This window comes from Oncorhynchus nerka, linkage group LG15, assembly GCF_034236695.1.
Source record: "Oncorhynchus nerka isolate Pitt River linkage group LG15, Oner_Uvic_2.0, whole genome shotgun sequence".
Taxonomy (NCBI): Eukaryota; Metazoa; Chordata; class Actinopteri; order Salmoniformes; family Salmonidae; genus Oncorhynchus; species Oncorhynchus nerka.
Window position 1 is genome coordinate 34,447,901 of NC_088410.1, and position 27,966 is coordinate 34,475,866.

Sequence of the window (27,966 nt, forward strand, 5' to 3'; positions counted from 1 at the left end):
CCAGTTCCTTCAACGACCGACACTAGTCTGATAACACACTTTAGCTTTGCGGTTATGTCTTATAATTTAGGTTAAAGGTAGATTGCTGTTTAAAAATTAAAAATAAATAATCTAAGAATAAGTATCTCATTGTTATTTCGCTTCCTTAAATTTCGTGGATTTGTATTTGAAAACGCATGATGTTGGCTTTTTGTGTTTCACTGACATTCCTGATGGTTTTGGTCACAGCGGTTTCCACACTGGGTAAGTTGGTTAACCTGAATGAAAACTTTGAAAACTACATTGCTTTGATTGAAGAATAGTGTGGGTTATTATTCTGATTACAAATAGGAAGGGATGATTTGCGGTAATAGGCTTAGCTATGTAATAATACTGTAATAACAATTTTGTCTGTAGGTTATCTTTTAAAGTCATGGTGTTTTGCCCACTTGTAATAATTCGACACACTATGTACTAAATCAGCTCACATCATCTTTTGCCAGTATCCTAACCTCGAAATGTCCCCAAATGATGTTAGAAAAATACAAATGGGCAGTAATTCTGAGAAGTCTGCATGTGTTTGAACCTGCCCTTAACATAAACCGACTCTACAGGCAACTCCCCATTATGGCTCATCCGCTCCTCAATTCTAACTAATAAAACCACAGGTTGATGAGTCTTGTATTGAATTCTAACATACAGTAGGTAGGCAACAATTTGCTTAGGACATAGCTGTTAGATAAATGTACTTTGATCTTACATTAGCTTACCTAAACTATAATCTTACATTAGCTTACCTAAACTATAATGAAATGTTAACATCAGATTCCGTGGTATCATAATAAACCAAATCAAATTGTATTAGTCACATGCGCCGAATACAACAGAGCCCCCAACCAACAATGCGGTTAAACAAAAATATGGATGAGAATAAGAGATAAAAGTAACAAGTAATTAAAGAGAAGCAGTAAAATAACAATAGCGAGACTATATACAGGGGGGTACCGGTAATGCAAATGGTCTGGGTATCCCTTCGAAGAACTCCTTCAGGAGTTTTTTGTCTTGGGGGTAGAAGCTGTTTAGAAGCCGCTTGGTTTAACACGGGTGGTTTAACACGGGTGTGGTGTGTGGCAAATCCCTGGACTGGTTATCTTCTTGAGTGCTTGCTTAGACTGTTAAACACTCTTGACCTGACGAAGAAACGTTGTCAATAAAAGTGGTAATTCAATGTGCAGACCTTTCTGTTCTTTTCAAGTAGGCTCATGAAACAAACATTAGTACTTTACTGTGATAAGCATGAACAGGACAATGCTTAGGTGCTTTCTGAAATTGATTGTGGGTAAGGCAGTGTTGCAAAATTGGTTTAATAGTTTATGAGAAGGAATTTTGAATGAATACAGACGGGCAACAATGTAGCCCAACTCACCTGGACAAAGTAACACTCTTATTTGCTTCCCCATTGCTGCCAATATTCACCTGGCATTTTCAAGGAGGACAAAAGCAGTGTCTTATACATTACAATTGGCTCATTCATCCCCCTGTAACTATTCCCCAGGTCGTTTCTGTAAATGAGAATGTGTTCTCAGTCAACTTACCTGGTAAACTAATGGTCAAATAAATACAAATAAAAAAAGTGAATGGAGATCTCTGGTTGAGATGAGAGTTGTGATGTGTCGTTTGGTTGAACATATAGCTGTCTAACAGAAATTGCCCAAGGTGCTGACATGAGGAAGCTAGTGTTGCTTAATCACACTTTGATAAACAAATTGTTTCATTTGATTTAGTGTGTATAGAGGGGTTGGTTATTTAGCAACAAAACCGACGCTTGAACAACTATGGGGCAAAACAGACAGGCTTGGCTTAGATTGTTGACAACATAAACTATATTCATCCTTCAAATGTTTATTGAAAACAAACTAAATCATATCAAAGCGCTTTCTCCCCCATCGGTGGAAGTGCATCATTTTCATGATGCGATTGATTGGGGCAGAAATCTGTGTGTTGTTGTGATACTTGATAGCCAGATAGTTAGCAACAATTACAAGAAGCTGCCATATGGGGAATCGTAGGTGGCTCATTTTGTCTTGTTATTGATACCATCCCTTAGAAAAAAGATTGCAGTTCTGAAACTGCAGGAAAAGTGCAGTAACTGCAGTCAACTGTGGTATTTTGGACCCAGTAGTTGCAGATTAATTGCAGTGTACTGCAATTGCACTGGAAAATTACTGCAGTAAAAAAAACGGTTATTTTGGAAGTAGTGTTTGCATCATACTGCATTTATACTGCACTCTAACTGCAATTATTAACTGGGTGGTTCGAGCCCTGAATGCTGTTTGGCTGAGCCCTGAATGCTGATTGGCTGACAGCCATGGTATATCAGAACACATACCACAGGTATTACAAAACATGTATTTTTACTGCTTTAATTACATTGGTAACCAGTTTATAATAGCAATAAGGCACCTTGGGAGTTTGTGACGTATGGCCAATATACCACGTCTAAGGGCTGTGTTCAGGAACTCTGCTTGGCGTCGTGCATAAGAACAGCCCTTAGCTGTGGTATATTGACCATATACCACACCTCCTCAAGCCATATTGCTTAATTATACCACAGTGTACTGCAGTTATAGTACACTCTGACTGCAATTTATTTTCATAAGGGATGTTTTGAGGTGTTTTGACTGTCATGTCTATGCTAAAATGTGCTAGCTCGTTAACCATCAACTGTAATGATGTATTTGAGAGACAAGTGCTCATTGTGCAACTGTATTTATATTTTCAATAAGAAAAATAATGATTTGTTCTGTAGTCTAGATGACACCAATGGGGGATTGCCTTATTTAGCTTATCCATGGGGGTGGTTACGGAGGAAACAGGTTGCATCAACTCAGGGGCATCAACAAGCACATACTGCATACACTCAATCTTCAAAGTTTAGATCACATTTGAAATTATACCTATGATTGAATACATAACTTTACCAAGACAGGTGGAACTGTTTCGCCTTTGCTCCAAAGCTGTTGCCATGAACAACCAGTCGAGTCAATGTACTCTGGTGAAGGTTCCCTTGGTACTAACCCTCATGAGCAAAGCCTCAAGATGTTAACACTGAGACTACCTGCATGGCAGGTTCTTCACCTTGCCTGCATAAGCCTACTAACTAAATGTAATGTCTTCTTTTCCTGGACAGTTCCACCTCCAGAAAATGTGTCAGTGAGCTGCAACAACTTTCAGACAACTGTTTATTGGAACTACAGTGAACTGCTTCGTCAACCTCTCTTCAAATTGAAAATAAATAGTGATCTCAAGTGAGCTCTGCTGGTATTCTAATGAGTAGTAGCTACTACAGGCTACTGCTGACTTGGTTTTGTATGACTTCATAATGGCTTACATATGACATATACACCATGGTAGGAGGCTGGTGGGAGGAACTATAGGAAGATGGGAACATTGTAATGGCTTGAATGGAATGGTACAAAAACACACATAAAGAACATGTTTGACTCCGTTCCAGAACTCCATTCCAGCTATTACAATGAGCCCGTCCTCCTATAGCTCCTCACAATAAGTTCCTCTGATATACACTATGAAAGAACAATGAGGGACAGTGTCCCGGACACAGATTAAACCTAGTCATGAACTAAGAAGCATGTTACAATGGAGATTCAAATATAGTTTAGTCCAGGACTAGGCTTAGTCTGTGTCTGGGAAACCGGCCCTAAATGTTTATTCATGTTTGTAAAATCATGCTTTAATTGTTGATGAAATATGAGTTTGTCTAACTATACTGAACAAAAATATAAACACAACCTGTAAAGTGTTGGTCCCATGTTTCATGAGCTGAAATAAAAGATCCCAGAAATGTTCAATACACACTAAAGAAATCTTATTTCTCTCAAATTCTGTGCACATATTTGTTAACGTCGCTGTTAGTGAGCATATCTCCTGACAGTTGTATCATATAAAGAAGCAGATTAAACAGGATGATCATTACACAGGTGCACCTTGTGCTGTGGACAATAAAAGGCCACTCTAGAATGTGTAGTTTTGTCACACAACACAATCACCTCATGTTTCAGCATGATAATGCACGGGCCACATGTCACAAGGAGCTGTACACAATTCCTGGAAGCTGAAAATGTGCCAGTTCTTCCATGGCATGCATACTCACCAGACATGTCACCCATTGAGCATTTTTTGGGGTGCTCTGGATCGACGTGTATGACAGCATGTTCCAGTTCCTGCCAATATCCAGCAACTCCGCACATCCATTGAAGAGGAGTGGGACAACATTCAACAGGCCACAATAAACAGCCTGATCAATTCTGTACAAAGGAGATGTGACGAGCTACATGAAGCAAATGGTAGTCACACCAGATACTGACTGGTTTTCTGATCCACGCCCCTATTTTTTTTTTAAAGGTATCTGTGACCATATCTCTATTCCCAGTCATGTGACATCTATAGATTAGAGCCTAAATAATGTATTATATGAACTGTAACTCAGTCAATTCCAGTGATTTCCTTATATGAACTGTGACGCAGTAAAATCTTTGAAATTGTTGCATGTTACGTTTATATTTTTGTTCAGTGTATATAATTAGATTGAAAAGAATAGCATCAGATACCTTAACCACAGGGATTAGCCTGTTACTTGAAACGATATCCTTACAGAGGTATCTGCTTATTCAACTATGACACATGATCTATTAACAGTTTCTAACTCTGTTTGTTGGTTGAGTGCCGTCTTTCTGTTAAATGTATCTAATGCTCCCTGTTTTTTTGTAGCCTTAGTTTTCCACTGGATTACACTAAACAGCATCATTATGACCTCTCCCACTTCATATGGAATGCTAAAGAATTGGATCGCTACTTTGTGACTATAACGGCCAGTGATGAAACGGAGGAATCGGCATCTCTGAAGTCCTCGATATTCACATTTAGAGGAGACCTTGCAGCTGCCATCAAGTGTAAGTACAATGTTTTCAAAAGTGGGTTTTCAAAGTGAGCATTGAAAACATACCAATATTTTTCCTCCTTGTAAGAAATGTGATTTTTTTGGGACATAAAAAATGACATCCATCCAAGCAACAGAGAGGTACAGTATCAGTCAAAAGTTTTGAAACACCTACTCCTTCAAGAGTGTGCAAACTGTCATCAAGGCAAAGGGTGGCTACTTTGAAGAATCTCAAATATAAAATATATTTTGATTTGTTTAACACTTTTTTGGTGTTATTTCATAGTTTTGATATCTTCACTATTATTCTACAATGTAGAAAATTGTACAAATAAAGAAAAACTCTTTCATGAGTAGGCGTGTCCAAACGTTTGACTGGTACTGTGTAAATATGACAAAATCGAAGTACTTGTAGTCCTCCTCCAGGTCAGTATATTGAGGTAGTCCTCCTCCAGGTCAGTATATTGAGGGAGTCCTCCTCCAGGTCAGTATATTGAGGTAGTCCTCCTCCAGGTCAGTATGTTGAGGTAGTCCTCCTCCAGGTCAGTATATTGAGGTAGTCCTCCTCCAGGTCAGTATATTGAGGTAGTCCTCCTCCAGGTCAGTATATTGAGGGAGTCCTCCTCCAGGTCAGTATATTGAGGGAGTCCTCCTCCAGGTCAGTATATTGAGGTAGTCCTCCTCCAGGTCAGTATATTGAGGTAGTCCTCCTCCAGGTCAGTATGTTGAGGTAGTCCTCCTCCAGGTCAGTATATTGAGGTAGTCCTCCTCCAGGTCAGTATATTGAGGGAGTCCTCCTCCAAGTCAGTATATTGAGGTAGTCATCCTCCAGGTCAGTATGTTGAGGTAGTCCTCCTCCAGGTCAGTATATTGAGGGAGTCCTCCTCCAGGTCAGTATGTTGAGGTAGTCCTCCTCCAGGTCAGTATATTGAGGGAGTCCTCCTCCAGGTCAGTATATTGAGGTAGTCCTCCTCCAGGTCAGTATATTGAGGTAGTCCTCCTCCAGGTCAGTATATTGAGGTAGTCCTCCTCCAGGTCAGTATATTGAGGCAGTCCTCCTCCAGGTCAGTATATTGAGGTAGTCCTCCTCCAGGTCAGTATATTGAGGTAGTCCTCCTCCAGGTCAGTATATTGAGGTAGTCCTCCTCTAGGTCAGTATATTGAGGTAGTCCTCCTCCAGGTCAGTATATTGAGGTAGTCCTCCTCCAGGTCAGTATATTGAGGTAGTCCTCCTCCAGGTCAGTATGTTGAGGTAGTCCTCCTCCAGGTCAGTATATTGAGGTAGTCCTCCTCCAGGTCAGTATATTGAGGGAGTCCTCCTCCAAGTCAGTATATTGAGGTAGTCATCCTCCAGGTCAGTATGTTGGGGTAGTCCTCCTCCAGGTCAGTATATTGAGGGAGTCCTCCTCCAGGTCAGTATATTGAGGGAGTCCTCCTCCAGGTCAGTATGTTGAGGTAGTCCTCCTCCAGGTCAGTATATTGAGGGAGTCCTCCTCCAGGTCAGTATATTGAGGTAGTTCTCCTCCAGGTCAGTATGTTGAGGTAGTCCTCCTCCAGGTCAGTATATTGAGGTAGTCCTCCTCCAGGTCAGTATAGTCATTACTGCAGGCTTTTTCTCTAACTCTACTCAAATACCCTTTTCATTTTATCTCAGGCAAGTTGGATTTCCCTGCTGTAAAAGTGTCAATGAAAGATATGGAGGTCACAGTTAGCTTCGACAACCCTTACCACCTGTACACAGAACTGAAAGAGTCTCGCATACGTGAAGATGACAAACACTTCCTTTACCATGTAACCTATGAAAATGTAAGTATGATAAAAATGTCCCTTAATTGGTTACAATCTACAGTATACATACAGAGGGTACACACTGGTTATATCCATTTAATTACTTTGCTCAGTGCATAAGTAATGATGACTAATGGATACTTAACGATGGTGTTGGCATTAGCTGATTTACTGGTTTCATATTCTTTCTTCTGTCTGCAGACTGAAGGCCCTTTTAAGTGTCAGATAAAAGACAAAGTCTGTCGCCATCACTTCACGGTCCGAGAGAACAAGGAGCAGTACTGTGTTAGTCTGGAGGGGAATGCAATGAGCCGCAAAGTGATGTTCAGCAGAATAGGACCCATCTGTGGCGATGAAGACAGTAAGTACACTACCTTTGTTGACATTACATTTGTTTGTTATGTCTGGTCCAAGTAGGTGCTATTTAATTCTAGCATTTTGTTTGTATGAATTATTGCAGTTTTGATGAATTATTATAGTCAAAATGAATAATGGCTATGGAAAGTTCTCACAATGACATGGTGTGCTAGTTAAGTGATTCAGTGACTGATATGTTTATCTATCTGCAGAAACAATTTCACTGAAATCATCTTTGCTCATGCTTTTGCCATTGATCATCATTGGCATTGTGGCCTTTGTAGTCTTTGTGACAATAAGGCTCTGCAAGAGAAGTATGAGGAAAAGAAACTTGTCCAATTTTCCAAAGACTTTGGTAAGCGCATAATGTGTATGGTGGGTAACGTGCAATGTATGCATTATGTAGAATGTGTAAAATATAGTGTATATTATGTATACAGCAGTACTGTGTGTCGTATACTATTTTCCCCTCTGGGACAAGATCATCCTATCCGATGCTTTTGCTTGTTGCTAGAACAGTATATGTTATCGGTTTCTTTTCTGGTCCAAAAGAGTAACCATACACCCCGAGCTGACTAATCTCAATTTGGCTATGTATTATTGTTTCACAGGCTTCAATCCTATCAATCCCACATGACAAGAATATAATGCAACTGCAATGCGAGATCATAGCACCCATCAGTGGCATAGAACAAGCTACCACCACATCCCAGAGCATGTTGGAAACTTCCGAAGAGGAGGAGGAACCGACCACTGGCGTTGGATTTTCATCTTACCTTCAATACCCCATTAGTTCTGGGCAGGTGGGAGAGGACTTATTTGACAGAAGAAGCCAATTACGGTCTGAGCTTCTGAAGGTGACACAGCCATGCTCTGTGCTGCTGTGTGGAGATGACTCAGAGGAATCAGACTCAAGGACATTGGAGGTGGAGGACATGGATTCCCCAGCCTCTGGCTATGACAGACAACACATTCCTCTACTGGAAGTGGAGATGAGTGCAGGAGATGTAGTGGTGCGCTATGGCTCCACCTGAGCACCTCTGAACTCAGGCCTCTGTAAATCACACCTTTCACTGTATAGGTGAAAGACAATGACTTCACAGAACTGGTTTACCTAGGTACACTGATACACTGTCGTGCCTCACTGATTTTCAATCACGTCTTCAGTGGTGTAGCTCTTCATTCAAAGACTCAATCATGGACACGCTTACTGACAGTTGTGGCTGCTTAGTGCGATGTATTGTCTTAACCTTCTTGCCCTTTGTGCTGTTGTCTGTGCCCAATAATGTTTGTGCCATGTTTTGCTGCTGCCATGCTATGTTGTCATCTTAGGTCTCTATGTAGTGTTGGGGTTTCTCTCATCGTGACGTTTCTTATAATTTTAGATAACGATTAACACTTTGAATATTGTTATTTTCTGTTGTTGTATTTCTTTTTTTATGGTCCCTGTGAGATTTCTGGAAATCTATCGCCAGTCTAAATCTGTGGGCTGAACTAATCATCAGTAAACTTTACTCAGGCTGTAAAAAACTTTTGGCTTGTTGGGCATTGAAATATAATTGAATAACCAAATGAATGACACACTACTCCAAATCAAACACTCAGTATTTACTAAAGATATCCACAGACTTTTATTTTCTGTAATTCTTCTCGACAAAAACCCCCCAGGAAGAATCTTTAGCTTTATTGTATACGGTAGAATGTTTTGTGAACTGCACTCTGATGATTGACATGCTACCTTCAGAACAGTTGATCTATAAAAACAACAACATCTGAATTACCCTGGTCCTAGATCTGTTTGTGCAGTCTTGTAGACTCTTACTGTGACGACCATAGGGGTTGGGGAGAGCACAAACAGATCTGTGACCAGGCTACATCAATCTCTGAACTCTTCGCAAAGAATGTCACACGGCCCATAGTCCTCTTGTGTTGGGGTCCTCTGCAAAATGGCAGTTGCAGGGTTGTTGTTTATCAGTAAACCAGTTAAGAGGATGAGCACAAAGTCAGTCCCAATTCATCTTCCATCTGGGCAGCTAAGACAGCTTTAGACCCTGGACGTTGGAACGCAGGTTCAACATTTGTTTCTCTTGATAGACCTTTTCCTGTTTGAACGCCTCTTTGTTGGCCTTCTTTTCTGTTCTTCGCTCCTGTAGAAACATTCAAGCAATATGGTGTCAATGGTGAAGGACAAAAAGCTTTCTACAAGATATCTAAATACTTGAACCGTATTCATAGATGACACTTACAAAAAAAATAATTATAGAATGTGATATATATATATAGAGAGAGAGAGATAGAGAGATAGTGATATTTAAATGGAGCACACTATGACCATTGTTCCAGGAGCTTTTTCAACAATTTTGTTACCCACCAAATAATAAATGAATTCTCCACATGAACACCCAGTAGGGAGGGCCAGACATTAGTCGTGAGTATAGTAACCTACCTTGCGCTCCTCTTTGATGGCCCGTTTCCTGGCTTTCCGCTCCTCCTTGCTCTCCTCGCGAGGCCGGTGCTGTGTGGCGACGCGGGGCAGGTCTGAGTCGTTGATACGCTCCATGCGCTCAGCCTGCTTGGCTGTCAGGCCCCTCCCGGGAAGGACGTCCAGAGGAATGCCTGTCCTGGTGGATACTCGGATGGGCTTGGCCTGATTAGAGAACACAGAAATACACCACTATCGGTCTGTACTGTGTAGCATCTCATATCAACAGCAACAATGGCCCTGAGCTGATGCCTTGAATTCACAACTTAGTAGCTAATGTTGGGTAGGAAGACGAGCTAAAAGCCTCTCAAAATGTTGAACGTTAGACATGCAACTTAATACGTGACAATGTATTTCTTTCTGTTATCTTCGCTCAAACAACCGACAGAGAAAAACATTTCTTACCTTTGGTGGATCTTTGATGATTTTTGGATGGTTATACAAATTCGAATAGGTACCTTGGATAGTAAAGAAAAACAAAGGATTTCAAATATTCATAAAAAAAGAAAATGTAGTAATTATGGTAACAAACATCTAGCCAATTCGTATGTCATCAGAACAGAATTATGTCATCAGGCATGTACTACAATGGTAATCTTAAAGTGTTAGTTACTGAACAGACAGAGGTAATAGCAACACGGTTAGTAGACTCACTTACTGATAATGGTTTCACAGTCCCACTTCTCTGCTGGTGCCGTCAGGACAATGGTCTCCATCTCCTGTTCCTCTTCGTCCTCATCTTCCTCCTCCTCCTCCCTCACCACTGGCAGCTCTTTAGGACCCAGGGCGTCAGGCCTCTGGTAGCTGAAAGAATACAGTTGATTCGATTACTGTCATTATCTATAGTTAAACACACATACACAAAGACTTATAATCCATTGTGTCCAATGAGGACGTCTACTTCGGTCTTTATCTAAGAGTATTGCTATGGCTATAGAGTTACACACACACTCACTCTAACTCCTTCTGCTTGAAGTAGTCTTTGATGACCTCCTCCAGGCGAGCACTGTCTGGCTCGATATGCCCTTCCAGCTCAGCGTTGTCCAGGGCCCCAATCTCATCCTCGTCAAACTGCTCGAAAAACTATGGGAGACAGACAGAAACAAGTTTGGAAAACGATACAATGATATTAATTGAAATAATTGTTTGAATTAAATCAATATCATTAGTTGAAATCAGCACCTGAGTGTAGGGCTGCTGCGGGTGACAGTATTACCGCCACACCGGTGGTCACAAGTCATGAAGCCAGTCAAATTCCACATGACTGTTTAGTCACGGTAATTAGGCTTCTCCAAGCTGAAGCTGCTGGTCATTAGTAGCCTACCAAACTGCCTGGTACTCAGCACCTAATTTTCCCTCTAATCACTCTGACATCAATGCAAATGTATTCGAAAATGTAATCAAAACACTTCATGAGAGCCCATGAGCTCATGTTGCGCAACATAGAAAAACAGAGTGATGGCCTCTATTAAAAAGAGGATCCCATCAGCTTTCTTTAGGCTAGCCCTACTACATTTATTTCTCAACATTCCTAATATTAAGCACATTGCTTCTCTTTACAACAGGAGTATAGCCTACCTGGCTGGCATGAAAATAAACCACGGGGAAAAGCGTCCCCCATTCGCTATTTAAGTGCATAGATGACATGTATTTTTCCCGCTGCCCGTGTTGACACATGATAATGGTCAAATCTAAATACAAATTCACACATATGTTATTTAGCATATGTAAAGACAAGATTAAATTAAGAATAGTCTGATGGCTGACAATATTAGCCTATCACTTGTGAATCTTTTTTTGTGTGACTTGTTCGAATCATAGTCACACACCTCATGTAGCCTAGCCCATCGGCCTATATGTTGTAATAAAGTTTGTATCGCAACTAAAGTGGCCAAATAACTTCTTAAAATTAGGCACATTAATCTGCTTTACAAGGGGTGTAAAGCCTAACTGGCATACATAAGCAAACATAAGTTTGGGAAAGATAATTTACACCATACAAATGCACCTTAATAATAAAAGCACTACATACATAATCCTATTTGCGGTCACTTGATGGTGTTTTTTGCTAATGGAACATTTGCGCTTATAATGTGAAGAAATAGCTGAATAGTTTATCAACATTTTAAGCTAAATGTTCTGATCTGTTGCTTCACATTGCATAAAAAAGTTTTTGTTGATGCTAGTGGTTGTATTAATTTGGGATCCATTGCATCCCACAACTGTCCCAGACTATGTTTGGAATATTTATTTCTCGCACAAAATAGATAGACTTTTGTACTATGGGGGATAGTAGATAGACATAGGCTATTGCTTTTGCTGTTCTTTAGGCCTACTCATCTTTTTGGCTGACAAAAAGTAAATGTGGACAGCTCTTCCAAGATCTTCAATATGCACCTCGGAATTGGATAAGGACGCCAGCAGTTGCGCCGGTCTTAACTTGTAGCCTGTGAACAAGACCCGGTCACGTGACGGAGAGCCGTGTGAGTGAGAGACGCTTCAGATTGCGCAGCGCACTCAGGGAGAAGGGCACAACGCAGCACTCCGGGCCGCAAAAGGCATGGATTTTTTTAGGGTGCATTACGGCCACAAAGGGGATGCCGCCGTGAAATCCGAGGCATTATCAAGTGCTTGTCGAATTGTCAATGAGAGGCTATGTACAGGTGTGTACAGGTTGCGGAAAAAAACTAAGCAGAGCTCATGCATTTTCAAGCAACTTATTTAAAATCATCATTAGTCTCATCATGCAGCCGTACAATGTATTAAAAATCAAAACATAAAACCCAAACGTGTATTAGACTTCTTAAAATGTGGAAGCCAGGAGAGACTAAATGTGTTTATGTCAATTACCGTGAGACCAACAGTTATTTGCTTGACAATCAACAACTGACTTAATTGTGACCTCCACAGCCCTACCAGAGTGTTTATGCTGTTAGAACAGCCAGTCACTCACAGTTTATCTTTACCAAAGGTCACAAAATGCAACCCAGGTCCAAACCCAAAAAGGATGTCCAGGGCTCACTGACCTTCTCAAAGCGGTCGTCCAGCAGCGTGAGCTGTTCGTTCCTCCTCATGACTGACGAGGTCATGGAGTATTCTGTGAAGCGAGTTTTCGTCTCCTCGTCCATGAACATGAACTCCCTGGGGCGCCCCTCGCCATCCTCATCACCAGAGGCAACGTCCCCCTCAGAGTCGCTCTCTTCTTCCTCTGTATCCTCCCACTCTTCATCATCGTCACTGCAATGAGCGAGACAGAGAGAGGTTTCCAACAGCACAAAGAGAATTCGGAGAGCACAGCCTTATTGGGACACGACTTCAATTAGCAGATATCAACCAGCTCTCAGTAAGAAACTGAAACCACAAAAAGCAATCCTCTTTCTCAACAATTGTAACTTGATTGGTATAGCTCAAATTAATGGGACTAAGGGTTGGTAAAAACAAATTAAACTGATATAAAGTATATATTCTTACCCCACGCCAACAGCTCCATTGACATCGTTGGCCTTCAAAATGAAATCGTCATCCAGCATGTTGTCTGGGTCGTCAAAGTCAAAGTCCTCATCGAGAGCAGCTACGATGTCTGGGTCCATGTCCAGCCTGGGTCCTTTGAGACAAAACATTTTATTTATTTATTTTTTATTTCACCAGGTAGGCAAGTTGAGAAGAAGTTCTCATTTACAATTGCGACCTGGCCAAGATAAAGCAAAGCAGTTCGACACATACAACGACACAGAGTTACACATGGAGTAAAACAAACATACAGTCAATAATACAGTATAAACAAGTCTATATACGATGTGAGCAAATGAGGTGAGATAAGGGAGGTAAAGGCAAAAAAAGGCCATGGTGGCAAAGTAAATACAATATAGCAAGTAAAATACTGGAATGATAGATTTGCAGTGGAAGAATGTGCAAAGTAGAAATAAAAATAATGGGGTGCAAAGGAGCTAAATAAATAAATAAATAAAATAAATACAGTAGGGAAAGAGGTAGTTGTTTGGGCTAAATTACAGGTGGGCTATGTATAGGTGCAGTAATCTGTGAGCTGCTCTGACAGTTGGTGCTTAAAGCTAGTGAGGGAGATAAGTGTTTCCAGTTTCAGAGATTTTTGTAGTTCGTTCCAGTCATTGGCAGCAGAGAACTGGAAGGAGAGGCGGCCAAAGAAAGAATTGGTTTTGGGGGTGACTAGAGAGATATACCTGCTGGAGCGTGTGCTACAGGTGGGAGATGCTATGGTGACCAGCGAGCTGAGATAAGGGGGGACTTTACCTAGCAGGGTCTTGTATATGACATGGAGCCAGTGGGTTTGGCGACGAGTATGAAGCGAGGGCCAGCCAACGAGAGCGTACAGGTCGCAATGGTGGGTAGTATATGGGGCTTTGGTGACAAAACGGATTGCACTGTGATAGACTGCATCCAATTTGTTGAGTAGGGTATTGGAGGCTATTTTGAAAATGACATCGCCGAAGTCGAGGATTGGTAGGATGGTCAGTTTTACAAGGGTATGTTTGGCAGCATGAATGAAGGATGCTTTGTTGCGAAATAGGAAGCCAATTCTAGATTTAACTTTGGATTGGAGATGTTTGATATGGGTCTGGAAGGAGAGTTTACAGTCTAGCCAGACACCTAAGTATTTGTAGTTGTCCACGTATTCTAAGTCAGAGCCGTCCAGAGTAGTGATGTTGGACAGGCGGGCAGGTGCAGGTAGCGATCGGTTGAAGAGCATGCATTTAGTTTTACTTGTATTTAAGATCAATTGGAGGCCACGGAAGGAGAGTTGTATGGCATTGAAGCTTGCCATGAGGGACAATAGTTAACTTGAAGAATTCACTGATTTAGAATAATGACCTGGCCATAAAACAAATAACCCAAAATGGCATCTTTCTGGAGTTTGGTTTTGTTACTGGCAGAGGCCTCTTACCTGAGATGGGGGCAGCTTTGTTCAACATTCCCACCTCCTCCTCAAACTCTGACGCAAACACAGAGGAGGGCAAGTTGAAGGAGACGGTCTGCTGAAGTTAAAAAAGAATGTTTAATACTTTCATTTATCACAATTACCTAAAATAAAACTGCCTACCCTACGCACTGTGACTATAAAATGCAAAGTGGTTATTCATAGAAATGTAGTCATGATAGCTAATGTTGCCCCCACACCCCATCCTACAGTCACTCCTACCACAACCTATACAATATGATTTTTGTTTTTAATTCTTATTTACAATGACAGCGAGTTAACTGCCTTGTTCAAGGGCAGAACAACAGATTTTTACCTTGTCAACTCTGGGATTTGATCCAGCAAACTTTATGTTAATGGCCCAATGCTCTAACCACAAGGCTACCTGCCACCCCATCGTGAAAGCCACTGTCATGTGTTGACATGTCACAACTGGGGAAATTTGATCTCCCAAATTCCAGCCTTTAAAAACTAATCCAGCTATCTACAGTGTTAACAAAGGACCAGATAATTTTGCCTTGTATTTACATTTACACCATAAGCAGTTTGGTCCAATATATAGCCCAAACATTTTCACAACCGTTCCACTCAGCAACAACCACTGGACCTCCTGCTAAACTTACAGGAGTAACCTTTTCCTCCTCATCTTCCTCGTCATCCCCATCCTGGAGTTCATGGGTACGTTTGCCTCTCTGTGATTTGCCAGATGAAGCCCACTCTACAGGCCGAGCCGTTTCTCTCAGGTGCTGCAGATAGTTGTAGTCATCGTCGAAAAACACCCCAAACTCCCTCTGCTCCTCTTGCCGCTTCTCCACCTCCACCTGAACACAGACAGTGGTTATGTGACAGGTTAAAGGACATATTCATAGCCTGTTATACATTGAAAAGTATGAGTAAGTTCATAGTATGTGAGGATCTTAAAACATCTAAGGTTAAAATATGCATTCAGTATTAGTTGATAGAGATTGATAACATTCATATAATTGTGTTAAAGTTCAAATCTGTCAAAGGGTACGAATTGTGAGAGTAATGTGTAAACGTTATATTGATTACTTTATTTTGTGGTGCCTAAAAGTGTTAATCTGTGATCTACGAAATGCTTTTAATCTATGAGCCGGAGATCGATTGCTCTGTTCTCCACCCATATTCCTGGGGAAATTCGCGGTCTTTTTCTCATTGAACTAAATGTTGACTTGAGAATACAACACCGTATCACTCTCGTGATTATTTCTCCCCTGTTTTCAGGTATTTTATTGATGATAAAAATAGTAATTTAAATGTTATAACTAGCGAACATGTCAAGAGTGTTTAAGGTGTGTTTTAGTAACGTCTTGAGGAAGTTAGAGTTAAGTTTGAAGAGAGTAATATTAGCCCTGCTCGGTTGAAGTGAAGGATAGCATCGTACTGAGAGTAGCTGCCATTTTATGTCGATTGTGAATGAACGTGCGTGTTGTTAATAAGATATTTTGCTGTGTTATTTTTATAATGGGTTTGCATGTTTGCATCCCAGGAGTCAGAATCAGGGCTTAAGTATGACCCTGCTCTAGTCCAGAGCATGTGTTTTCACACAGTCCTTACGGGTCTCCAGAGTGACAGTATCAGGATAGACATGCAGCCTCTCCTGCTAGAGAGCGAAACATCAGATGAGGTTTTGCTAGAGAAGCTTAACATTGCTTGTGCTAATGAGAGAGAAAGACGAAACAAAAAGCGTTTTAATGCCCCACAGCCTGCTACAACTGTAAGTGTAGTCCAGTTAGAGGATATGCCATCTGCAAAGTGTCCTGTGAAGGAAGCCAAAGCTACAATACCCGCAGAACTGTTAACAGAGTTAGCTGAACTTAAGACAGGTGTAGCTTCTCTAAAAGGTCTCAGTGCAGAGATTGCTCAGATTAAGGAGACATTACAGCAGCCTATGTTTCAGTCACAGCCTTGTGCCTATGCCCCACCCCCAGTTAGGAGGCCAGATAGGGACCCCCAGCCACCTGTTTCCCAGCAGCAGTATTACAGCAACTACAGTCGGTCCCAAGCACTTGACCCTGCACAGCATCAATATGCACCTAACCGGTATACCAACCACTCTGCTCAAGCTCCAAGGAGGTGTTTTGTCTGCCAGCAGGCCAGAACAGATGCACGCTGCACACACTGCTTCCGATGTGGGAGTGGAGAACATTTTCAAGCTGGATGTAAAATCCGGGAGCCAGACCATCAAGGGAGGCCCCTTTAAACGGAAACGGGTTACCGCTGAGGGACGAGTGTTAACCGTAGCTACCAAAAAGTCCCAGAAATGTGAGAAACATAAGAAAAAATGCACTCACCTGAAAATTGACTCTACCAGTGAAAGGTTTTCCTGCACAGAGAAAAATGCCCACTCCTTACCATCCCTAGCTCAAGGTTGCCACCCCCGTAAGGTCACCTCGCTAGTCGGCAGACAGTGCCTTATTGAGTGTCACCTGAATCGCCACCACCTCCAAGCTTTATGGGACACAGGCTCTCAGGTATCGGTCATTGATGAACGATGGAAAGAGGAATCTCTCCCAAACGCAAGGCTGAGAGATGTTTCAGAAATCTTGGACTCACCTGATGATCTAAGGTTGACTGCAGCAAATGGGACTGAAATGCCGTACCTGGGATGGATTGAAACAACTTTTCGTCTAGCCTCTGAAACTGACCAAACAAAGGAACTGATCATCCCAGTGCTGGTAATGAAAGGCTGTCACCTATCTCATCCCATCATAGGTTTCAATGTTATCGAGCACATCCTGACAATGACCGAAAAGACTAAACTATACAGTACAGTAAAAACAGCTTTCCCAAGCCTCAAAAGAAACAAGGTGAGGGCTTTTATACAGGCTGTTAGCGCAGAACAGACAGATGAATACGCAGTGAAAACCAAGAAAGAGAAGGTTGCTGTACCAAAACACAGTAGCATTCAGATTGAGTGCCGTGTAGCTTCCCAGCCTTTCAAAGATGACATGACAATGCTTTTCCAGCCAGACCTGAACCCGCAGTGGCCAGATGATCTTGAGTTCTTTGACACACTAGTCAGAGTCAGTAAAGGTGGTTTTCCAGTTATCCTGCTTGATGTCTCTAACCCCACTGACCACGACATTGCCCTGCTAGGACGCACAATAATCGGTACAGTACAAACCATTATGACTGTGTTACCTGCCCAAGTCTATGAAAAAACTGTCACCTCAGCCACAGTGAATCACACCAGCGTTCGAACCCCATGTACTGATACTGAACAGTGGGATCCACCAGTAGGTTTAACTCACCTAACCGAAGAACAGAGAGAGGTTGTTAGGAAAATGCTTAGAGAAGAGTGTCACTCCTTCTCCAGAGCAGACAATGACATTGGCTGCATTGAACGATTGAAAATGACTATTTCTCTAAAGGACTCTGAACCAGTAAAGCGCACATACATGTCAGTGCCCAGGCCACTGTATCAGGAGATGAAGGGTTACATTTATGACCTCATAGTCCAGGGCTGGGTTAGGAAGTCAAACTCTTCATATTCTTCACCTGTCGTGTGCGTTCGTAAGAAGGACGGGACCCTCCGGTTGTGTATAGATTACAGAGACCTGAACAGAAAGACACATCCCGACCGCCAGCCCATCCCTCGGGTCCAAGACATCATGGACAGTTTAGGTGGTAATTCCTGGTTCTCCCTCTTAGATCAGGGGAAAGCGTATCACCAGGGGTTCATCTCTGAAGAAAGCAGACCACTGACAGCATTTGTGACACCGTGGGGGCTCTATGAGTGGATACGTATGCCATTCGGCCTCATGAACGCTCCTGCAGCTTTTCAGCGGTGTATGGAGGAGTGTTTGGAAGGGCTCCGGGATAACATCTGCATTCCTTATCTGGACGACACGCTAGTTTTCAGTAAAACATTCAACAGCCATGTGAATGATGTGCGAAAAGTTTTGCAGCGTCTCAGAGAGTATGGCATTTTGTACAGAATCACTACAGCCCGCAAGCAGTTAGTTCTACCAGAGCAGTACAAAGGTAAAGTGATGGAAGAGTTGCACAATAACATGGGACACCAAGGTACTGACCGCACTGTATCACTAGTACGTGACCGCTTCTTCTGGCCATATATGCAATCTGACATCGAGCACTATGTGACTAAAACTTGTAGCTGTGTCAAGCAGAAAAGGCCAGCCCATGCAACAAGAGCTCCTCTGACAAACATTGTGACAACACAGCCATTTGAACTGGTATGTATAGACTTCCTTCATCTCGACAGATGCAAAGGAGGATATGAGTACATCCTCGTGATTGTTGATCATTTTACACGTTTCACTCAAGCCTACGCCACCACATCAAAGTCAGGTAAAACTGCTGCAAATCTCATCTTCAATGATTTTGCCCTGAAGTTTGGGTTCCGTCCCGCATCCACCATGACCAAGGGGGAGAATTTGAAAATCAGTTGTTCCATCAGTTAAAGAAACTCAGTGGCATGGCGGGGTCCAGAACAACACCCTATCACCCGATGGGAAACGGTCAAGCGGAACGCATGAACAGAACATTGTTGCAAATGTTAAAGACACTAACTGAGACACAAAAGTCAAATTGGAAGGAGTCTCTGAACAAACTGGTTTATGCCTATAACTGCACCCGTTGCGAAGTGACTGGCTATTCACCATTTTATCTTCTGTTTGGGAGATCACCCAGGCTTCCAGTTGATATGCTCTTTGGATTGTGCACAGAGGCAGGTTCCAGTAACCAGCGAGAATACGTGGAGAACTGGAAACGAGGGATGGAAGAAGCATACGCCATTGCAAATGAAAATGCTCAGAAAGCCGCTGAAAGAAGTAAGAAGTACTATGACACTAAAGTTAGGAGTTCAGTGCTACAGCCTGGCGAGCGAGTTCTGATTAAAAACCTGACACCAAGAGGAGGACCAGGAAAACTCCGTAACTATTGGGAAGATACAATTCACACAGTGGTGAGACAAATGGGTTCAGACCTGCCGATTTATGAATTGAGACCAGAAAAGGGTAGGGACGCTCCAGGGTCCTGCACAGAAATCTGCTCATGTCCTGTGACCACTTACCTTTTGAGACACAACCAGAAATGACCAAAGTGGACAAAAGTCAGAAAACGAGGAGACACCAGCCTGCATCACAGACTCTAGATTCTGATGAAGACAGTGGGGATGAATATGACCTTCATCATGATCCGCGACAGGTTCCCACATCTCCTACAGTACCTGAGGAGAGGAATGCTGAACCAGCGAGAGAGTGGGAACACAGACCCCCAACAGTGAAACAGACAGTTGCAGTGCCAGTCCCTTATACACTACCAGCACAGCCTCTTGTTGAAAAGCGGCTGGAGGAGACAACAGTTAAAGACCTACCTGCTGAGGAGATTAACTTGCCTGCTGAAAATTTGCCTGATAATCGTCCACCAAGTGCCTTTCCTTCATATACTGATGCTGCTGAACCTGAGGAACCAGCCTACCAGCTGCCACAAAGAGAGAGACACCCTCCAAGACGTATCACCTATGATCAGCTTGGTATCCCTTCCTGCTACAGTATACAGCCACAGCCACAGTTGTTCCCTGTCTACTCTGCACCAGGACTGGTTCCATGGCTGCCATCACTACAGCAATGTTACTTTCAGCCACCTTACATGTATGGGCTTCAGCAAACATGAGGCTACAGAGTTGACATGTTTGACCATGGACTACTGTCAGATTTCACAGACTGTCAAAAGAGACAATTTACAGACTATGCATATAGATCATTAAAATTGATGGACTGTTGATCAATAGTATGAGAAAAATACTGCTTATGTTATATAGCTGGTCAACAGATATGGACTGTGAATATAACTTGTTAGTTATATTTGAACTGTGACCCGTGACTTCTGCTCAAGTACTACCTTACAGAAGAGGATTTTCTAGGTCCAGTGCATACGAACTGTTGAAGAAGACAATGTTGGTAATGTTGGGACAACATTTATTTTGTCGGGGAGAGTGTGACAGGTTAAAGGACATATTCATAGCCTGTTATACATTGAAAAGTATGAGTAAGTTCATAGTATGTGAGGATCTTAAAACATCTAAGGTTAAAATATGCATTCAGTATTAGTTGATAGAGATTGATAACATTCATATAATTGTGTTAAAGTTCAAATCTGTCAAAGGGTACGAATTGTGAGAGTAATGTGTAAACGTTATATTGATTACTTTATTTTGTGGTGCCTAAAAGTGTTAATCTGTGATCTACGAAATGCTTTTAATCTATGAGCCGGAGATCGATTGCTCTGTTCTCCACCCATATTCCTGGGGAAATTCGCGGTCTTTTTCTCATTGAACTAAATGTTGACTTGAGAATACAACACCGTATCACTCTCGTGATTATTTCTCCCCTGTTTTCAGGTATTTTATTGATGATAAAAATAGTAATTTAAATGTTATAACTAGCGAACATGTCAAGAGTGTTTAAGGTGTGTTTTAGTAACGTCTTGAGGAAGTTAGAGTTAAGTTTGAAGAGAGTAATATTAGCCCTGCTCGGTTGAAGTGAAGGATAGCATCGTACTGAGAGTAGCTGCCATTTTATGTCGATTGTGAATGAACGTGCGTGTTGTTAATAAGATATTTTGCTGTGTTATTTGTATAATGGGTTTTCTGTTATGTAATGTGTTACTTTTGTGAAATGATTGAACTAAATGTTGACTTGAGAATACAACACCGTATCACTCTCGTGATTATTTCTCCCCTGTTTTCAGGGGCGTAACAGTTACAGACTGACACAAAACATACAATTGTGCACATAAAGCAGGATTACACACACCAAATATCTTGGTTGTCCTTGGTCAATGAATATCTTCAATGAATATCTTCAACAAATATGTTTTTGACTTGAAGATTAACTCTTCTACTATGATAAGTAGCCTAAATATAGTAACCAATGGATGTCTTTAGATGAAAACTGTGACCATTTCTTCCATTGCAACACTAAATACCTTAGTACATGTACCAGACTTTACTAACACAGTGGTTCCCAATAAGGGGTACTAGAACCCCTGGGGGTACTTCTACAACATCTGCAGAGTACGACCCTGCCTCACACAGGAAGCAGCACAGGTCCTAATCCAGGCACTTGTCATCTCCCGTCTGGATTACTGCAACTCGCTGTTGGCTGGGCTCCCTGCCTGTGCCATTAAACCCCTACAACTCATCCAGAACGCCGCAGCCCGTCTGGTGTTCAACCTTCCCAAGTTCTCTCACGTCACCCCGCTCCTCCGCTCTCTCCACTGGCTTCCAGTTAAAGCTCGCATCCGCTACAAGACCATGGTGCTTGCCTACGGAGCTGTGAGGGAACGGCACCTCAGTACCTCCAGGCTCTGATCAGGCCCTACACCCAAACAAGGGCACTGCGTTCATCCACCTCTGGCCTGCTCGCCTCCCTACCACTGAGGAAGTACAGTTCCTGCGCAGCCCAGTCAAAACTGTTCGCTGCTCTGGCCCCCAATGGTGGAACAAACTCCCTCACGACGCCAGGACAGCGGAGTCAATCACCACCTTCCGGAGACACCTGAAACCCCACCTCTTTCAGGAATACCTAGGATAGGATAAAGTAATCCTTCTCACCCCCCCTTAAAAGATTTAGATGCACTATTGTAAAGTGGCTGTTCCACTGGATGTCTTAAGGTGAACGCACCAATTTGTAAGTCGCTCTGGATAAGAGCGTCTGCTAAATGACTTAAATGTAAATGTACTTGGTCTATCCACAGGGGTACTTGACAAGACTCTCAATCAAATGTATTTATAAAGCCTGTCCTACATCAGCAGATGTCAAAGTGCTATACAGAAACCCAGCCTAAAATCCCAAACAGCAAGCAATGCAGATGTTGAAGCACGATACTCAAGACTCATGAGACCATAGGTCCTACTGGTAAAATGCACACGAGTGGGTACTTCAGCAGTACTCAGGGCAGAGCAAAATTCAGTTGATGGTACAGTGAGTACGTTTTCTATGCAATACTCATGTAAACACCTTACTCTGTTTATCTTAATTGGCATATGGTCATAATCGATGTAAACATATGCCGATTAAAACACTTGCTTTTCTGAGCAATCTTTCAAATTATTTGGGCATGTAAACACCTTAATCGGCATTCCAGCGGTGTATTTGATCTGCGCTGGCATGGCGGGGTCCAGAACAACACCCTATCACCCGATGGGAAACGGTCAAGCGGAACGCATGAACAGAACATTGTTGCAAATGTTAAAGACACTAACTGAGACACAAAAGTCAAATTGGAAGGAGTCTCTGAACAAACTGGTTTATGCCTATAACTGCACCCGTTGCGAAGTGACTGGCTATTCACCATTTTATCTTCTGTTTGGGAGATCACCCAGGCTTCCAGTTGATATGCTCTTTGGATTGTGCACAGAGGCAGGTTCCAGTAACCAGCGAGAATACGTGGAGAACTGGAAACGAGGGATGGAAGAAGCATACGCCATTGCAAATGAAAATGCTCAGAAAGCCGCTGAAAGAAGTAAGAAGTACTATGACACTAAAGTTAGGAGTTCAGTGCTACAGCCTGGCGAGCGAGTTCTGATTAAAAACCTGACACCAAGAGGAGGACCAGGAAAACTCCGTAACTATTGGGAAGATACAATTCACACAGTGGTGAGACAAATGGGTTCAGACCTGCCGATTTATGAATTGAGACCAGAAAAGGGTAGGGGACGCTCCAGGGTCCTGCACAGAAATCTGCTCATGTCCTGTGACCACTTACCTTTTGAGACACAACCAGAAATGACCAAAGTGGACAAAAGTCAGAAAACGAGGAGACACCAGCCTGCATCACAGACTCTAGATTCTGATGAAGACAGTGGGGATGAATATGACCTTCATCATGATCCGCGACAGGTTCCCACATCTCCTACAGTACCTGAGGAGAGGAATGCTGAACCAGCGAGAGAGTGGGAACACAGACCCCCAACAGTGAAACAGACAGTTGCAGTGCCAGTCCCTTATACACTACCAGCACAGCCTCTTGTTGAAAAGCGGCTGGAGGAGACAACAGTTAAAGACCTACCTGCTGAGGAGATTAACTTGCCTGCTGAAAATTTGCCTGATAATCGTCCACCAATTGCCTTTCCTTCATATACTGATGCTGCTGAACCTGAGGAACCAGCCTACCAGCTGCCACAAAGAGAGAGACACCCTCCAAGACGTATCACCTATGATCAGCTTGGTATCCCTTCCTGCTACAGTATACAGCCACAGCCACAGTTGTTCCCTGTCTACTCTGCACCAGGACTGGTTCCATGGCTGCCATCACTACAGCAATGTTACTTTCAGCCACCTTACATGTATGGGCTTCAGCAAACATGAGGCTACAGAGTTGACATGTTTGACCATGGACTACTGTCAGATTTCACAGACTGTCAAAAGAGACAATTTACAGACTATGCATATAGATCATTAAAATTGATGGACTGTTGATCAATAGTATGAGAAAATACTGCTTATGTTATATAGCTGGTCAACAGATATGGACTGTGAATATAACTTGTTAGTTATATTTGAACTGTGACCCGTGACTTCTGCTCAAGTACTACCTTACAGAAGAGGATTTTCTAGGTCCAGTGCATACGAACTGTTGAAGAAGACAATGTTGGTAATGTTGGGACAACATTTATTTTGTCGGGGAGAGTGTGACAGGTTAAAGGACATATTCATAGCCTGTTATACATTGAAAAGTATGAGTAAGTTCATAGTATGTGAGGATCTTAAAACATCTAAGGTTAAAATATGCATTCAGTATTAGTTGATAGAGATTGATAACATTCATATAATTGTGTTAAAGTTCAAATCTGTCAAAGGGTACGAATTGTGAGAGTAATGTGTAAACGTTATATTGATTACTTTATTTTGTGGTGCCTAAAAGTGTTAATCTGTGATCTACGAAATGCTTTTAATCTATGAGCCGGAGATCGATTGCTCTGTTCTCCACCCATATTCCTGGGGAAATTCGCGGTCTTTTTCTCATTGAACTAAATGTTGACTTGAGAATACAACACCGTATCACTCTCGTGATTATTTCTCCCCTGTTTTCAGGTATTTTATTGATGATAAAAATAGTAATTTAAATGTTATAACTAGCGAACATGTCAAGAGTGTTTAAGGTGTGTTTTAGTAACGTCTTGAGGAAGTTAGAGTTAAGTTTGAAGAGAGTAATATTAGCCCTGCTCGGTTGAAGTGAAGGATAGCATCGTACTGAGAGTAGCTGCCATTTTATGTCGATTGTGAATGAACGTGCGTGTTGTTAATAAGATATTTTGCTGTGTTATTTGTATAATGGGTTTTCTGTTATGTAATGTGTTACTTTTGTGAAATGATTGAACTAAATGTTGACTTGAGAATACAACACCGTATCACTCTCGTGATTATTTCTCCCCTGTTTTCAGGGGCGTAACAGTTACAGACTGACACAAAACATACAATTGTGCACATAAAGCAGGATTACACACACCAAATATCTTGGTTGTCCTTGGTCAATGAATATCTTCAATGAATATCTTCAACAAATATGTTTTTGACTTGAAGATTAACTCTTCTACTATGATAAGTAGCCTAAATATAGTAACCAATGGATGTCTTTAGATGAAAACTGTGACCATTTCTTCCATTGCAACACTAAATACCTTAGTACATGTACCAGACTTTACTAACACAGTGGTTCCCAATAAGGGGTACTAGAACCCCTGGGGGTACTTCTACAACATCTGCAGAGTACGACCCTGCCTCACACAGGAAGCAGCACAGGTCCTAATCCAGGCACTTGTCATCTCCCGTCTGGATTACTGCAACTCGCTGTTGGCTGGGCTCCCTGCCTGTGCCATTAAACCCCTACAACTCATCCAGAACGCCGCAGCCCGTCTGGTGTTCAACCTTCCCAAGTTCTCTCACGTCACCCCGCTCCTCCGCTCTCTCCACTGGCTTCCAGTTAAAGCTCGCATCCGCTACAAGACCATGGTGCTTGCCTACGGAGCTGTGAGGGGAACGGCACCTCAGTACCTCCAGGCTCTGATCAGGCCCTACACCCAAACAAGGGCACTGCGTTCATCCACCTCTGGCCTGCTCGCCTCCCTACCACTGAGGAAGTACAGTTCCTGCGCAGCCCAGTCAAAACTGTTCGCTGCTCTGGCCCCCCAATGGTGGAACAAACTCCCTCACGACGCCAGGACAGCGGAGTCAATCACCACCTTCCGGAGACACCTGAAACCCCACCTCTTTCAGGAATACCTAGGATAGGATAAAGTAATCCTTCTCACCCCCCTTAAAAGATTTAGATGCACTATTGTAAAGTGGCTGTTCCACTGGATGTCTTAAGGTGAACGCACCAATTTGTAAGTCGCTCTGGATAAGAGCGTCTGCTAAATGACTTAAATGTAAATGTACTTGGTCTATCCACAGGGGGTACTTGACAAGACTCTCAATCAAATGTATTTATAAAGCCTGTCCTACATCAGCAGATGTCAAAGTGCTATACAGAAACCCAGCCTAAAATCCCAAACAGCAAGCAATGCAGATGTTGAAGCACGATACTCAAGACTCATGAGACCATAGGTCCTACTGGTAAAATGCACACGAGTGGGTACTTCAGCAGTACTCAGGGCAGAGCAAAATTCAGTTGATGGTACAGTGAGTACGTTTTCTATGCAATACTCATGTAAACACCTTACTCTGTTTATCTTAATTGGCATATGGTCATAATCGATGTAAACATATGCCGATTAAAACACTTGCTTTTCTGAGCAATCTTTCAAATTATTTGGGCATGTAAACACCTTAATCGGCATTCCAGCGGTGTATTTGATCTGCGCTGGCGAGCCTCCTTTAACACGAATGAAGTGAGTATGGTACAACTTAACATATGCGTCTTACAAGTAGTTTTCACATACAAACTTTACATGTTCGAAATCAGAATTAAATATGCTTCCCGAAAATAACATGTTCACTGTGGTAGAACGTTTATTTTGATTAGCGATTTTCGTCATTTATCAGAGCGCCAACAGGTAGGCTTTTCAGACGTGTCCATGTAAACGGATTAGGGGAATTGTTCTTCTTGGAAAACATGTATACGTTTTAATCAAATGTATATTAATCTGACTATCCACAATCTCATTATTTTGTGCGTGTAACCATACTCAGTAACCGGAAAAGCTTGGGAACCACTGTACACGTTACCTTTTGTGCGGGTAAGAGGACATGCTGCGGTGCTTTCTCGTCAGCAGCGAGGGGGTCCCTCTGACTTCTGTGGACCAGGTGGAAGGTCACCGCTTTCTTCTTGTCAATAAATGCCTTCTTCCTTTTATTAGGCTAGAAAAGAAAGGCATGTAGATAATGTAACTTGTTACATAGTCTTAAGGTCAACTGTATCAGGCTCAGATGCAGCAATATGTCAGTGACCTGTGTTGAGTGGTCACTGTTCATCACAAGCCCTTTGTATATGAGGATCAGGCAGTACACAAAGAACTGTTTTGAAATGTAAATTGTTGTTGATGGACTAGCTAGTTAGCTAACAACAAACACCAACACACAAGCTAGTTGGTTGGCTATTGCTAAAGCTATCAATCTCACCTATATTTGAAAGAATATTAACTAACACATTTGGTTTAATAGTCATTGACAATCATAACAGTTGGTATTATGTATGTAACGTTAACGTTAGTAAGTTAGCTACTTATCCGTCGACATATATATATATAGCATGCTAAGCTAGCAAAGCTAAAACAACATTGGCAGCTGAAAGTGTGCTTACCATAGTTCAATTGGACCGCTGTGAACACACTTCAAAATTATTTTTACAAAAACGTTTGTTACAGTTTATTTCGCGCTAAAAGTGTAATTTACGGTGATTTAAATAGAAAAAATTGTCAATGTTGTTTATCCACGCCGACTCTTTCCTCACACGCTGCTTCTACCATTTTTGGAACAAACCATTTCACAGGACTAAAGGGGTGTAGTTTGTTCACTTCATACACTACATCAGATTGCTATACATTCTTGAATTTGTATTCATATATTATGTTGCCAAAGTATGTATTCTCTGTATGAAATAATTGTTCATTGAAAACCAAGCAAGTGGAATGTAAGTAGCCTGGCGGGTAGGAAGGAGCGTTGGGCCAGTAACCGAAAAGTTGCTGGATCGAATCCCCGAGCTGACAAGGTAAAAATGTGTCGTTGTACGCAAGGCAGTAATTTTGTATAAATATATTATTCTTATTTTTATTAACAAATCAATACAGAAAGTACATGGGGAACACAAGTATATATAAATAATATACAAAGGACAATTGGGCTAGGGGGTACAATATCACATTACACAAGGACCTTAAGGGACAGACATACATTTATAATTCAGCTTTTTTTGTTAGAGTATTTAATTGTCTTAAAATATAGTTCAATTTCTTTTTGT

At 42.0% G+C, this 27,966-nt stretch overlaps 2 protein-coding genes across 3 annotated transcripts; one reads left to right on the forward strand and one right to left on the reverse strand.

Moving 5' to 3' along the window:
* Positions 1-8,715, forward strand: LOC115142492 (interferon gamma receptor 1). The gene is made up of 7 exons (XM_029682005.2): positions 1-243; positions 3,170-3,287; positions 4,768-4,949; positions 6,591-6,742; positions 6,926-7,085; positions 7,294-7,436; positions 7,693-8,715. The coding sequence occupies exons 1-7, from the start codon at positions 177-179 to the stop codon at positions 8,113-8,115; spliced, it is 1,245 nt and encodes a 414-aa protein (XP_029537865.2). The 5' UTR covers positions 1-176; the 3' UTR covers positions 8,116-8,715.
* Positions 8,689-27,505, reverse strand: LOC115142489 (protein LTV1 homolog). Of its 2 annotated transcripts, none has more exons than XM_029681998.2 (11): positions 27,310-27,505; positions 26,736-26,867; positions 15,141-15,338; positions 14,485-14,572; positions 13,035-13,167; positions 12,590-12,800; positions 10,519-10,646; positions 10,222-10,367; positions 9,969-10,021; positions 9,528-9,728; positions 8,689-9,228 (listed from the first exon to the last, which is right to left on the reverse strand). In XM_029681998.2, exons 1-11 carry the CDS (start codon positions 27,310-27,312, stop codon positions 9,115-9,117), a joined length of 1,407 nt encoding a protein of 468 aa, XP_029537858.1. In that variant the 5' UTR covers positions 27,313-27,505; the 3' UTR covers positions 8,689-9,114. The 2 variants fall into 2 exon arrangements, with proteins under 2 accessions (XP_029537858.1, XP_029537857.1); XM_029681997.2 differs by having other exon boundaries at positions 14,485-14,575; positions 27,310-27,504.
* Between the last annotated feature and the right edge of the window lie 461 nt (positions 27,506-27,966).